The following is a 15,662-nucleotide window of genomic DNA, read 5'->3' as shown; positions in this document are numbered from 1 at the left end:
TGTAAGAGTGTATGGATATCTTGAATAATCTAGTCTAAACGTCATTACCTTCTGTTTTTAATTCTTTGCTTCATTAAAGTGACTGTATTAATAAAATATGACGATATAAAACTACCAGTTTGTGTTCCTTTTCCTGTTGGTAGACATATGGTTTGTTTCTAGTTTTGTGCTAAATTTTTTTTTTTTAATCACAATACCATTTCAAGAATTATTGAATATTCTAATTTACATACATTAATAGAGTTTCTCTAAGGGTGTATACCTAAGGTGAATTAACTGGGTTATGAATTGCATGTACCTCCAGTTTTTCTAGAGAAGCCAAATTATCTTCCAGTGTAGTTATATGAGTTTAGCTTCCACCTGAGATGCTGTTTCTATTACTCCTTATCAGTATTTGGTATTTGCAGACTTTTGGACATTTTTCTCAATATGAATGTAAAAGAATATTCTGTTGCTTTTTAATATATATTTTCCTGATTATCAATGAAGTTGAGGATCTTTTGTTTTTTAAGCCATTCAGGTTATTCTGTGAATTGTCTTTTCATGTCTTTCATTCCTTTTTCTATTGTTTGTGTTTCTTTGATTTGTAGAAATTCCTTAAAGTATTTTGGTTACCAGTCCTTTGGGTGTAATTATTTTGTTGTCATTTTCTGCATCCTCACATCAAAGTTATTTTTCTGTGTTTTCCTCTACTATTTCTTAAGACTTAAATGTATATATAAAAGTTAAATCTGCCTTAAATTGGTTTTGTTTTAAATTTTCACTAGCTGTGTTTTTTTTCTTAAAGAGTTTTGTGGCTTTTACTAACCCATACCTCTTCAAGTGCTACCAAAAATGCTGTTGGGATTTTAATTTCAGTTACCTTAAATCTATGTAAATAATTTGCAATGACAGCTTTCAAATTATGATAATTTTTCATGCATGTTTTATACATTTTTTGTGTACATTGAAACACTGAGGTTGGGATTTTGTGGGAGGGGTTTGTTTTTTTGCTATTAAAAGAATCTTTTTTAGTGCTGATAACCTTCAAATGATATGAATAGAGATAGTTCATTGCCTTCTATATTTAATTCCAGAAGAGGAGTATGTAATTCCAGAACTCAGTTGTTAAGTATAAAAGTTCAGAGTAGGAGTCTCCTCTTATTTGTCACATCCGTAGTCCATTCTGGGGTTGCTCTCCGTCATGCCTATTCTGATTTTCATATTTAAGTAGACTGTTTTCATGGTGATGAACATTTTCACCTTACTTTATGATGCATATAAAATTAATTCTTGGAGAATTGTATTGTCCCTTTATATCTTAATGGAACCTTATTTGGAAGTGTAGTCAATACAGGACAGTACCATGGAGGTATTGAGAGTTCGGTTCCAGACTACAACAGTGAAGCAAGTATCACAAATGAATATTTTGACCTCCTGGTGTATATAAAAGTTACCTTTGCATTATACTGTAGTCTGTTAAGTGTGCAATAATAGCATTATGACTAAAATCTGTGATAATCTCTAGAGGGGTGGGATGGGGGTGGGTGGGAGGAACACTCAAGAGGGAGGGGATATGTGTATATAGTATATACATGGTTGATTCACAGTGGTGTACAACAGAAAACACTATTGTAAAGCAATTGTATTCCAGTTTTTAAAAATACGTACCTTAGTTTAAAAAGAATGCTGTTGGGAAAATGTGTGGGTAGACTTGCAATACAGAGTTGCTGTAAAACCTTCGATTATTTGGGGGACATGAAAAAGGCAGTAACTGCGAAATGCAATAAAACAAGATGTGCTTGTACACGTATTTGAGACATTATTACTAACAAGCAGAGGGTTGCTTTGAAACGCAGATACAGGTTTGGTAGCATCACTGCCTTCCCTGGTGACTTTAAACAAGTTACATAGTCTTTTTTGTACAATTTTATCATCTATGAAATCAGAGTGTGACATCTACCTCATATCTAGTCAGCCAACTATTTCCTGAGTCCACTCTGTGGTACCTTGGTAATGAGATTACTTGAGTTAGGTGCCTGGCACATGCATCGATCCTGCTTGTTTGGTGTTGGTTCCAATTTCCAGTATTCAAGTTATGGTTTTCAGCCTTATTGTCTCTTTTGTCTTTAGAATCTACATCAGGAGACAAGTCTGTATCACACTCTTGCACAACTCCTTCCACATCTTCAGCCTCTGGACTGAACCCCACGTCTGCACCTCCAGCATCCGCTTCAGCAATTCCTGTCTCTCCTGTTCCACAGTCACCAATACCTCCATTACTTCAGGACCCAAATCTGCTTAGACAGTTGCTTCCTGCTTTGCAAGCCACGCTGCAACTTAATAATTCTAATGTGGACATATCCAAAATAAATGAAGGTAAATTTTCATGGTAACAGTTTCTCAAAAGTTCATTTGCAGTGTGCAAAATTACATAATTAGTAAAATCCCCAGTATAATACGGAATGGTCTTTGTTTCATTTTGAAATTTACGTTGAACTGCATGCTTTAAAATATAATTGAATTAGCAATACTTTAATTTTCTGTATATTCTCCAAGATTTGTCTGTGTACCTGGTAGTTAGCAGAGATAATTATAATTGTTTTGTTAACTTAATGTTTATGGTGATTTTTTTTTTTTTTTTAATGAAAACAGAAAAAAAGAGTATTTGCTAAAATTGATAGAAACACTTAGTCTCTAACATATTTCAAAAAGCCTCCTGTATAATTTGAAGTATTTTAAATATGCTAATTACTAGGACTAAGCTAAGAGTAGCAATTCAGGTAGTTCTTGAACTACTTAAACATCTATGAGAAGGGAAGTAATGGATATGTTATGCTGTTCTACCTAGTTAAATTGCGTTGTTAATTGCAATTTTGCTTTTCAGTGTACTACTAAAGTATTTAGACAGCCACCTCAAAGAAGTCTGAGTAAAAATGGATATAGTTTGTAAGCCATTCAGACTGAAGTATTAAATCTTAGGAATATCGCAAAATTTTGTTTGCATACATTTTCATATAATATATTTAAAAGTACTATTAAGTGGTTAAGGTCTTCCTTTATCATAAAAATGGAGCTGTCTCAGGCTAGTTGGTCATTAGTCTTCCAGTCTTATTCTTCTCAACATTTCTGTATTCTCTTGTTTGATAGGTAAAGGTTTTACTAGACAAATTAGGACTTTTAAACAGTTTGAAGAAACCATAGCCTAAGAAAATGTTGATAATAAAAGATCTTACACTTCAAAAATACATAGTATTCCAAAGTACCCCGCTTTTTAATATCCATTTTTGAAAGATTGTTGAGGGTAGGTGTTGATGTAGGATTTCAGTGCCCAGCTTATCTAATAAAGCACTTGCATGAAACAGCTGCTGTTTATCCCGTTCATTCCAAGTAATGTACTAAGCACCTTGCCTATGTATGGATAGGTTCCTGGTATAGTCAGAAGTTCCAGTGAGTACTCTGCTGTTTTAAACATCTCAAGGAGTTTTCCTTTAACTGAACACCTAAATTTTACTGGAAAGGAAACTCTACTGTTTTATTGTATAAGCCCCTTCAGTTTCTTTGCCTCTGCCTCAGATCATTCCCCATGTCTAGACCTGTTGTATTATTCCTGTCTTCTAGACTTAATTTGGGAATTCTAGTATGAAACAACTTTTTTTCTGGGTTCTCATTTGAATTTTCAAGTTTTTACTAATACTGCATATGCTGCTGTGTTTTTATTTGATTTTAAGATGTACTGTGTTTCTAGTTCTTACAGCAGCTGTGACACAAGCCTCATTGCAGTCTATAATTCACAAATTTCTTACTGCTGGACCATCTGCTTTCAACATAACTTCTCTGATTTCTCAAGCTGCTCAGCTCTCCACACAAGGTATTTATGTATTTTTAGATACCTCTAGAGTTGTGTCTTTAAGGCAGGCAGGTGGGATTAATAACAGATTTCTTTTAATCTTTGAAGAAAAAGTAGCTGTGATAATTTTGATTTTTTAACACTGCTTTATACAAGTAGTATTTTTCTTTACCTTTTTAGATGAAACAGGTTTTTCACATTTATCTTATGCTGTATATATATTTAATTCAGTATGTAAGTCGTTAATGAGGTATCCTGCTCCAAAGCTAAAATAAACTATGGTATGCTCTCAATCTTTGTGAATCATTGAATCTGTTTTCTGAGTTGAACTTTGGTTTCAGTTGGTGTTAGATGATTTTTGATCAGAGGATGTGGAAATGCTTTAGTCCTGCCTTGAGTTAGCCAGCCCTCTTCTCCGTGCAGGTGTCTAGTTAGAGGTGACACCAAGGAGCAGATGGGAAATAAAAGGGTCCCTTGATTTATCCCTGAGCCCCAGTGCAGAAAGCTGCTCAAGTGAGCAGGACTGCTGATCAACCAGTGCAGTGAAAAGACTCTTGAGAGACCCTTTGGGTAGTCTCATGGGGTGGGAATCTGAGGGGGACAAGAAGTAAGGCTGAGATCAGGATGCTTTCCCGGCGAGACTGTGTTCAGACTTGGAATGGGTGCTGTACTGGGTGGCTGTTCTCTGATGGGTCATGTGGTCAGTGTGGCCCCAGTGGGTAGAGATGCTGACATTTTCAGATAGGTGTTCTCTTTGGGGTTATGGGGCATGTGCAGAGTTGTAAAGATCTGCCCCATGTCAATTACAGAGGTTTCTGGTTTATTTTACTCTTCACAGCCCAACCATCCAATCAGTCTCCAATGTCTTTAACGTCTGACGCATCATCCCCACGATCGTATGTGTCTCCAAGGATAAGCACACCCCAGACAAACACAGTCCCCATCAAACCTTTGATCAGTACTCCTCCTGTTTCATCACAGCCAAAGGTAAGTTCTGACAAAACGTGGTTCACTGGAGAAGGGAATGGCAAACCAAACCACTTCAGTATTCTTGCCTTGAGAACCCCATAAACAGTATGAAAAGGCAAAAAGATATGACACTGAAAAATGAACTCCCCAGATTGGTAGGTGCCCAATATACTACTGGAGAATGGTGGAGAAATAGCTCCAGAAAGAATGAAGAGACAGAGCAAAAGCAAAAACAGTGCCCAGTTGTGGATGTGACTGGTGATGGAAGTAAAGTCTGATGCTGTCAAGAACAATATTGCGTAGGAACCTGGAATGTCAGGTCCATGAATCAAGGTACATTGGAAGTGGTCAAACAGGAGATGGCAAGACTGAACATCAACATTTTAGGAATCAGTGAACTAAAATGGACTGGAATGGACGAATTTAATTCAGATGATCAAAATGTCTACTGCTCTGGGCAAGAATCCCTTAGAAGAAATGGAGTAGCCCTCATAGTCAACAAAAGAGTCTGAAATGCAGTACTTGGGTGCAATCTCATAAATGACAGAATGATTTCTGCTTGTTTATAAGGCAAACCATTCAGTATCACAGTAATTCAAGTCTTTGCCCAACCACTAATGGTAAAGAAGCTGAAGTTGAATGATTCTGTGAGGATCTACAAGACCCTCTAGAACTAACACCAAAATGATGTGCTTTTAGGGGACTGGAATGCAAAAGTAGGAAGTCAGAGATATCTGGAGTAACAGGCAAGTTTGACTTTGGAGTGCAAAATGAAGCAGGGCAAAGGCTGACAGAGTTTTGCCAAGAGAATGCACTGGTGTTAGTAAACACTCTCTTCCAACAACACAAGAGATGACTACACATGGATATTACCAGGTGATCAATACCAAAAATCAGATTGATTATATTCTTTGCAGCAGAAGATAGAGAAGCTCTATACAGTCAGCAAAGACAAGACCGGGAACTGACTATGGCTCAGATCATGAACTCCTTATTGCCAAATTCAGACTTATATTGAAGAGAGTAGGGAAACCACTGAACCATTCAGATATGACCTAAATCAAATCCCTTAGGATTATACAGTGGAAGTGACAAATAGATTCAAGGAATTAGATCTGAAAGAGTGCCTAAGATCAATGGACAGAGGTTTGTGGCATTATACAGAAGGTAGTGATAAAAACATCCCCAAGAAAAAAGAAATGCAAAAAGGCAAAATGGTTGTCTGAGGACTTCTTAAAAAGAGCTGAGAAAAGAAGTGAAAGGCAAAGGAGAAAAAGGAAAGCTATATCCATCTCAATGCAGAGTTCCAAAGAGTAGTAAGGAGAGAGAAGAAAGCCTGCCTCATTGATCAGTGCAAAGAAATAGAAGGAGACAATAGAATAGTAAAGACTAAAGATCTCTTCAAAAAACTTAGAGATACCAAGGGAACATTTCATGCAAAGATGGCCCAATAAAGCACAGAAACAGTATGCTGTGAAAGTGCTGCATTCAATATGCCAGCAAATTGGGAAAACTCGGTGGTGGCCGCATGACTGGAAAAGGTCAATTTCCATTACAATTCCAAAGAAAGGCAATGCCAAAGAATGTTCAAACTACCACACAGGTGCACTCATCTCTCACACCAGCAAAGTAATGCTCAAAATTCTCCAAACTACGCTTCAGCAGTTTGTGACCTGAGAACTTCCAGATGTTCAAGCTGGATTTGGAAAAGGCAGAGAACTGGAGATCAAATTGTTGACATCCATTGGATCATAGAAAAAGCGAGAGAATTCCAGAAAAACATCTACTTCTGCTTTATTGACTATGTCAAAGCCTTTGTGTGGATCACAACAAACTGGAAAGTCTTCCAAGAGATGGGAGTACCAGACCACCTTACCTGCCTCCTGAGAAATATGTAGGCAGGTTCAAGAAGCAACAGTTAGAACCAGACATGGAACAACGGACTGGTTCCAAATTGGGAAAGGAATACACCAAGGCTTTATATTGTCACCCTGCTTGTTATAAGAGTAAATTTCACAGAGTACATCATGCAGAATGCCAGGCTGGATGAAGCACAAGCTGGAATCAAGATTGCAGAAGAAATACCAATAACCTCAGATACGCAGATGACACCACCCTTATGGCAGAAAGTGACAAGGAACTAAATAGCCTCTTGATGAAAGTAAGAGAGGAGAGTGAATAAGCTGGCTTAAAACTCAACGTTGAAAATACTAAGATCATGGCATCCAGTCCCGTCACTTCATAGCAAATAGATGGGGAAACAATGGAAACAGTGGCTGACTTTATATTTTTGGGCTCCAAAATCACTGCAGATGGTGACTGCAGCCATGAAATTAAAAGATGCTTGCTCCTTGGAAGAAAAGCTATGACCAACCTAAACAGCATAAGCAGAGATTTTACTTTGCTGACAAAAGTCTGTCTAGTCAGAGCTGTGGTTTTTCCAGTAGTCATGTATGGATTTGAGAGTTGGACTATAAAGAAAGCTGAGCATTGAAGAATTGATGCTTTTGAACTGTGGTGTTGGAGAAGACTCTTGAGTCCCTTGGACCACAAGGAGATCAAACCAGTCAATCCTAAAGGAAATCAGTCCAGAATACTCATTGGAAGGACTGATGCTGAAGCTCCAATACTTTGGCTACCTGATGTGAAGAACTGACTCATTGGAAAAGGCCCTGATCCTGGGAAAGATTGAAGGCAGGAGAATGGGTCAACAGAGGATGAGATGGTTGGATGGCATCACTCTTTCGATGGACATGAGTTTGAACAATCTCCTGGAGTTTGTGATGGACAGGGAAGCCTGGCGTGGGGTTGCAGAGAGTCCACTGAACTGAACTGACTGCAAGGTACATCTCCTCTGAGGGGAATTGGGAAAGAACACACTTGGCTAAAACAAGTTTTCATAGTGTTCTAGACTGTGTATGGAGGAAGAGCCCTTTTTTGGGAGTGAGGTGGTGGGATGCATGGCTGGTGACTGAGAATAGATGCAGGTTAATCTCAGCCAATGGAGGGCTTGGAGGAGTGAGTTGCACCGGTGCCCCTTCTCTGCATTGATGCTGTTTTCTCTTTATTGATTTCATGGATAAAGAAGGTTTATTAATAGTCTTATTTTTGTAGAATTTTTAGACTCCAAGCTGTGAGAGAACATGTTTTCCAGTGATTTCCCCGTACTTTTTTATAGAAATGAGTCAATTTCTGTGGCAAGAGCTTTGTGTCTAATTTTCACATTAGCTACTGTTTGCTTCATTTGATAGAAACTTAACTCTTTCATTAAGTCTGATTTTTACGGTCAAGTCATTTTTAGACCCAGGTCTTTCTGAATATAGAGCCCATTTTATGAAGCTATATTGCTTGTTTGTCCAAATAAAACCTTATGTTGTTGGCTCCTCACAGCACAGTTAGACTGTTGCTAGTCTCTGTTCTTATTGGGCTGTGAACAGGACCTTATGATACTGCTGTCGGATTTTACGTTGCATTCTTTGATTCTTGCTCACAAATTCATAAGCAGTTCTCAGTCATCCTCATTCTGTGCTTTTGTAGCATACCACCAGTAAAACTTGAGGTATTTGGAAGTTGAAATGTATGCGTTTTAACTTTTTTTGAACTCTTACTGAAAACTGTATGGGGAAATTGTTTTTCAAAGCTGTAAAACGGGGCTGTTTGACACTTTCATGGCAAAGAATGCCTTACTTAAATAAAATCATAAGCAGAAGCCTAAAAATAAAAATGTATTGAAATATGGCTTGAAGTGGATGGTAGGCCAGCTCTTAGGTCTTCCTGTTGGTTCATCCCTTCCCGACTTGAGTCATGTTTCTGTGTATGTTTTAGATTGCTGTTTTAAAATTTTAAATTACAGTTGTTTTCTGTGTAGTTGTATTTACTTGTATTTTGACGAGAGAAGAATTAAAATGTGAGTTTCAGCACAAGAGACCTATTCTTAGAGCTTATAACTTACCTTGTGGTATTCTAAGAGCACAGGGAAAGATGGCTGTACACGGCATGAGTGGTTGTGTTGGGTTTACAGTTGATCGTAACATTGTCACTTCAAATCCTGTAGGCAGATGGCTTGTAGTTTTTTGGATTATAAACCTTTCAGATTGTCTTTAAAAGTAAGTGGGCATTTGATCTTATATAAACCTTATTAAAATGTTCTTTATAAAAGAACATGCTTTTGTACATATTTTGGACTTACATTGAAAACTTCTTGTTTTTTGTCACACGTGTGTGTGAAAATATGTGTCCACAGTGGTAACCATGGACCTCTTGGTCTGCCTCTGTAGGGTGCCATCTCTTTGAAGCCCACTGCAGTTAAATTGCATATGGGCCATAGCTCATTCTCTGATAGACAAGTCTATACATTCTCTTCATTTGTGATTGAATTTTAAGCATCTTTTATTTGTATGATGTGGTGTAATATATTTATTTTTATTGATACAGAAGTAATAGTAAATCAGAAAAGATGTTACAGTATATTAGAAAGAAAATGGGGTTTAAAATCAGGAGAACTAGTTTCTTAAGCTGGTTGGCTTAAGTAATTGGCCCTGGGCCATTTTATGAAGAATTTAGATCTAAGCCTCAAAACTTTCTTCTAACTACATGACCTTTGGAAACTCATTTGATTCCTCTTCTTTAAATCTCCATATTTTATATTGTTCAAGATTCCTAACTAGACTTGGAGGGATCTGAAGATTTGGGCCCTAAATGACAATAGTTTACATAATTAAGTGTGGCTGTATCGCTAATACTAATCTTATTGTGAGCATTTAAGACAATTCTTATCTTTAAAAAAAAATCACTGAACAGAATAATTGGGGAGTTTTCATTGGTAGAACTTTTGCTCTTATCTAGTTTCCACTGCTGTTTGTCTGTGTGGTAGAAGCCTGTCTCACCCGATTCTGACATTCCAGGTTAGTACTCCAGTAGTTAAGCAAGGACCAGTTTCACAGTCGGCCACACAGCAGCCTGTAACTGCTGACAAGCAGCAAGGTCATGAACCTGTCTCTCCTCGAAGTCTTCAGCGCTCAAAGTAAGTTGATGTTGTGTGTTGAGACAACACTTTTTTCCTTATATTACCATATTATTTGGATATTATATATGCATAGTAGAACTTGACCTTGGAAGAATCCATGGATAGCCTAACATAGTTTTGTGTATTATAAAATTTACAAAGGCAAATCTTACTAGATTGTCTCTAGTAGTGAATCCTGAGTTATTTTGAAGAAAGTCGCTCTCTCTTTAGAATTTTGCTTGATGGAATACAGTGGGAGTAACTATATCTGACACTTCACTTGTAGAGGCACATGATTTTATACTAGTTCATTCATTGGAAATGATAACTTCCCAATAGCAGTTTTAGATTTGAGTTTATTGATAAAGCCAAAAACCTCACATCTGAAACTTGGGTCAGTATTTTCCAGCTGATGTGTGTCAGACCTTCCTGATAGCCTCACCTCTGAACCTTTAGTCTTTAGTGGCTGCAGTATAATTTTAAATATCCTCAGTGATGAAAACCCTTCATCTTTTGGGAGACTTCATTTTTGGAAATAACTGAAATAAATTCAGAGCAAAGTCTGGTGTGAGGCAGCTAGGAAGTCAGCTTTGGGGTGTTACATTCTTTATTCTCACCACCACATATCCAAATCTGGCCCAAACCATACAGGTGAAAAGAAGATAAGAACCTCAGAGTGTTCCCCATTTTTGGTCTTATTTTGCCACTGAACTCATTCATTGTGAGGTAGTTACAATGTCTGTTTTGCTTCACATTATTTCACCCTCTGATTACACACTTTACTCTGATTTTAAACAGTCAAAACCTCTGAACTTTTCACCCTCCATGTCTTCATGTATTTAAGATATATTGATGTGCCTTATATCTGCAACTGTTCTAATGTGACCATTGCTTAGTCACATCCTTATTAGTGTTTGTAGTATACAGAGTCACAGGTTCCACTGTCAAGTTTGGTTGAGTACAGATATTTTAAATTCAGCCCTGACATTACTGTTCAAAGGGCTCTTTTAACCTCAGATGTGTATTAGGAATATGATATAAGTATTCTTTGGATTTGAAATTATACTTATTTAATATAAGTTATTCTTAGGAATTTGGGTATCTTTAAGTTAATGAAAGGTATTGACAGGCAATGTTTAGGATACCTAGAAATCACTTTTAACCATGCTCCACTTTCGGTTATCTTTTCTCATAGCAGCCAGAGAAGCCCGTCACCTGGTCCAAATCACACATCTAGTAGTAATGCATCAAATACAGCAGTTGTACCACAGAACTCCTCTGCCCGACCTCCGTGTTCACTAACACCGACGCTCGCAGCACACTTCAATGAAAATCTCATCAAGCACGTTCAAGGATGGCCTGCAGATCATGCGGAGAAGCAGGTACATCACAGTCACAGCAGGTGTTCTGCCTGTGGTTTGCTGGCAGCTCAATTCCACTTTGAGAAAGTCTAACCCAGACCCTGTGGATTCGAGCCGTCTTTAAAACAACTAATTTCTCATTAGGTTGTCTGTGGTCACTTTGTAAAATATTTGATATGTACTTACAGGATATTTGTGAAGTAACTTTCTGTGGTTTCACATATTTTAATTATCATTATAGCTCCCATTATCAAGTGCTCAGTGTTTAGCTCTGTGCTAAGTGCTTTATATTTATTTGTTCCATTTTCTAAAACTACTGACCAGTGCAGATCATGAGTTTTTTGTTCTACTAATGAGGCTCTTAAGACCAAATGATCTGTACCAAGGTCACTCAGTTACTAGAGTGATACGACTCAAAGCCAGCATGCTTTTCCTACTCAGCCAGCTACTCTGATCCTTTTAGTACAGTTGACCCTTGAACAACTTGGGTAGGGGGGCTGACTCTCCACACAGTCAAAAATCCAAGTATGGTTTATAGTCAGCCCTCCATATCCACAGTCCCTCACCCCCACCCAGATCAGCCAACCGTGGATCGTGTAGGACAGCGGTGTTGATTATTGGAAAAAATCCATGTGTAAGTGGGCCTGCCTGCACATTGTAAACCTCTTGTTCAAGGTTCAGTTAACTACTGAAAGTTAGAAAACACTTGTACTTGGGGATGAAGGACCAACCCTAGCACATTCCAGTTATTGCCACTGGCTGTTTCGTTTTATCAAATGACTAACCATCTGAAATGTTCTGTAAGCTCATGGTCATACATTGTGTATCTCTTGATACAGGGATACAGTAAGGCCCCTTTATCAGTGTTATACCTGAACTTCATTTTAGCTGATCCAGCATTTTTTATTAACCACAAATCATGAGTCCTTCTATCTTAGTGCTGTACTACCATGAGACTGAAAATAGTATCTTCTCAAGAAGCCTGAGGGGTGAAATCTTAAAGGAATACATTTCACCACTAGAGATGGGTTAAAAAAAAAAAAAATCATTCCCCGCCACCCACCCCCCCCACCCGCCCCCCCGCCCAAATCCATGAGCATTTTTGTGGATTTAAAAGAAAATATTTATTCTGTAATCTTGATATAAAGTTACACTATTTTTGTATGTGAATGTGACTTTGTCATGAGATTTTCATTTCTTTTATAGGCATCAAGATTGCGAGAAGAAGCCCATAACATGGGAAGTGTTCATATGTCAGAAATTTGTACTGAATTAAAAAATTTAAGATCTTTAGTCCGAGTATGTGAAATTCAAGCAACTCTGCGAGAGCAAAGGTAAGCTTTTCACTGAAGTAAATTTAAAGTTCTCTTTGATATATCACATTCCATAATACTGTGAACTGTTTCATAATTTAGTAATATTCCTGACGAATGGTAATGGCAACTAGATTTTATTTCTCTTAACCCGTGGTATAAATGCTTTATTATTAAACTTTTTTTTCTTGGATAATGACGGATAATGACTACATAAGGTACTTGTTTTATTTAAAACATGAGATGTTGACAGCCACCAGTTACCAGGAGTCCCTCTTTGGTTGAGAGCAGTGCCCTCTTACTGAGAGTAAATGTCTCAGTTGGCATTCAAACTACTGATTACATTGTCCTTGAAGCATCAGTAGATCCCTTGGAAATTACATGAAGAGTTTAGTTGTCTAGGAAGTTTAATGATGTGTATGTGCTTTCTTTAATTGTTTTCACCTTAACTCTGTCTTGTATTTCTTAATGATGTAGTGTTTTATTCAAGTAGGGTTTCTATATTGTGTTAAATAGTATAGGTTATTTTTTTTTTTCAATGCCTGTTACAAAATTGAGAACACATTTGAGTGGCTTCACATCCTGTCTGTGTTGAGTCACTGTGTCAGATGTAATCTTGTCATGAAACCACAAATGCCAAGTCATGGTTTATGGTAAACTTGGGAAAGTGAGTTTTTAACCTAACCTTTCAATGACTAAAAAGTCTGGAAACACTTCCTGAATATCAGTTGGGATTTTTTTTTTACTCGAGGATTGCTTCGAAAGTAGTTCTAACATATGTAAAACCTTACTTTGGCTTGCTCGACAGATGTGCAGCTACTGAAACACAGTCACAAACCACGTTTGACCATATAGATATCAAGCAGTAATTGTCACAGTTCACTGAAGAGGAATAGTGTTAACGAAGTTCATAAAGATCTAGTTAGCTGTGGAGTTTGTGTTTTTATATTTTGTTTTAAATATGCACGTCAGCTGGACTTTGCTCCATTTTTATGAACCTACATTTATATTGAGAATTGTTCTTCGTAATTATTGAGAAAGGGTTAGAAAACTAGGAAATATTTTAACTTTTGTCATCCCAATGCTTTAATACTTGTCATATTTTCAAATGGTTATTTTGTCCTAACTAGACTGAACAGTTTTAAATTACTTCATCATAGCTAGTAGTTACTCATTTTCTTTGTAAAGCTACTTTTATAGTTAAAGGTTTGTTTTTTCTGTAAAATTTATAATGACCGCATGGGCTCTAATGCCATCTTTTATTTTTCAGGATACTATTTTTGAGACAACAAATTAAGGAACTCGAAAAGCTAAAAAATCAGAATTCCTTCATGGTGTGAAGATGTGAATAATTGCACATGGTGTTGAGAACAGGAACTGTAAATCTGTTGCCCAGTCTTAACATTTTTGAGCTGCATTTAAGTAGACTTTGGACCGTTAAGCTGGGCAAAGGAAATGACAAGGGGTCGGGGTCTGTGAGATTCACTTCAGGGGAAAGATACAAGATTGATTTGTAAAACCCTTGAAATGTAGATTTCTTGTAGATGTATTCTTCACGTTGTAAATATGTTTTGTAGAGTGAAGCCATGGGAAGCCATGTGTAACAGAGCTTAGACATCCAAAACTAATCAATGCTGAGGTGGCTAAATACCTAGCCTTTTACATGTAAACCTGTCTGCAAAATTAGCTTTTTTAAAGAAAAATTTGGGGGGTTAATTTATCATTCAGAAATCTTGCATTTTCAAAAATTCAGTGCAAGCGCCAGGCGATCTGTGTCTAAGGATGCGATTTTGAACCATATGGGCAGTGTACAAAATATCATGAAACAACTGTTTCCACACTTGCACCTGATCAAGAGCAGTGCTTCTCCATTTGTTTTGCAGAGAAATGTTTTTCATTTCCCGTGTGTTCCATTTCCCTCTGAAATCCTTGATCTGATTTTATCCATTTTTTAAGGCTCCTCTTTTTCTCCTTTCTTAAGGCACTGTTGCTATGGCACTTTTCTATACCCTTTTCATTCCTGTGTACAGTAGCTTAAAATTGCAGTGATTGAACATAACCCACTTGTTTGTATAAATTATTGAAATCCATTTGCACCCTGTAAGAATGGACTTAAAAGTACTGCTGGGCATGTGTGCTGAAAGTACATTGATTGCTCAAATATGAGGAAATGGCCCAATGAACATTGTTGTGGGAGGGAAGAGGAAACAAAGCTAGTCAGATGTGAATTGTATCTGTTGTAATAAACATGTTAAAAGAAACAAATTGTTATTTTTCTTTACCTTCGGTCAATGCATATTAGAATTTGAACTACCTGGGGATTCTTTATCAAAACTATTCTTGTTGAACATTTATACTTCATTGAAATAATTCCTTAAGGGAGGTTTTGTTTAAAGCATATTAACAGGAAAATGTGTATAAGACTATTTAATGAAATAAGAAATTCAACAAGAACAATTAAGTCACTTCCCAAGTGGTTGTCATTTGTTAAAACCCTGGTTTACCTGTCTTGCTATTATGACATTTCATTTTGAAGGATGTTTGTGTTGTAGCTAACTGTTCAAGTCTGGTGCTGACTGCTGTTCTTAGCCATCACAAAATGCTAAATTTGTGTAATTGGAGCTTCCTGCTGTTACCTGGAGACGGTGGGAAAGCTCAGCTTTGTATATTGTTTCCTAAAGTATATTAAAATAAAAAAAGAAACTATTGCTACTATAAAATTACCTTGGCTTTTTTTTTTCTTTGCTAAAATATTGGTCACGTGGCCTTAGCATGACACTGCCAGTATTAAATCAGATCACAAGGGTTTCTTTATGCAGAAAAATCTCCTAATTCAAAATCTTATCCGATTTAGAGACTTTTTTTCCTGTTGAGGCAGATGCATTCATGTGCTTTCAGAACTGCCAGCACCAAGGGCTTATTTTGTGATGTTAGACATTGTTGCTACATTCTGGGATGCAAAAATTCAAAATGCTCTTGTGCTTTAAGCATATTTAAAGTATAGAAGATAATGCTCAGACTTCTTAATACATTTAAAAAGGTAAATTGTGATATTTTCTAAATACAAAAATATTCCAGTGTAATTAAGAATTAAGATCATACTGGAAACTGACTTTTTTTTTTATTGTAACTTGAGGATAAAATGTAAGAAAAGACAAATGTCATAAATTATATCGTCATGAAAT

The 15,662-nt window shown here is 36.9% G+C and overlaps 1 protein-coding gene across 6 annotated transcripts in view; it reads left to right on the top strand.

Moving 5' to 3' along the window:
• The window catches only part of WAC (WW domain containing adaptor with coiled-coil), a 78,727-nt gene extending 63,530 nt beyond the window's left edge, over positions 1-15,197 (top strand). For all 6 annotated transcript variants that reach the window (XM_055544016.1, XM_055544017.1, XM_055544020.1 and 3 more), the window contains 7 exons: positions 2,113-2,358; positions 3,728-3,850; positions 4,668-4,816; positions 9,703-9,821; positions 10,999-11,185; positions 12,371-12,498; positions 13,748-15,197. In XM_055544016.1, the coding sequence (XP_055399991.1) occupies positions 2,113-2,358; positions 3,728-3,850; positions 4,668-4,816; positions 9,703-9,821; positions 10,999-11,185; positions 12,371-12,498; positions 13,748-13,817 (1,022 nt within the window). In that variant the 3' untranslated portion in view covers positions 13,818-15,197. The remainder of the gene's footprint in view (positions 1-2,112; positions 2,359-3,727; positions 3,851-4,667; positions 4,817-9,702; positions 9,822-10,998; positions 11,186-12,370; positions 12,499-13,747) is intronic.
• The last annotated feature ends 465 nt before the right edge of the window (positions 15,198-15,662 follow it).

The sequence above is a fragment of the Bubalus kerabau genome, chromosome 13 (assembly GCF_029407905.1).
Source record: "Bubalus kerabau isolate K-KA32 ecotype Philippines breed swamp buffalo chromosome 13, PCC_UOA_SB_1v2, whole genome shotgun sequence".
Lineage (NCBI taxonomy): Eukaryota > Metazoa > Chordata > Mammalia > Artiodactyla > Bovidae > Bubalus > Bubalus kerabau.
Note: the sequence above shows the minus strand (reverse complement) of the source record. Positions and strands in the feature narration are given on the sequence as shown.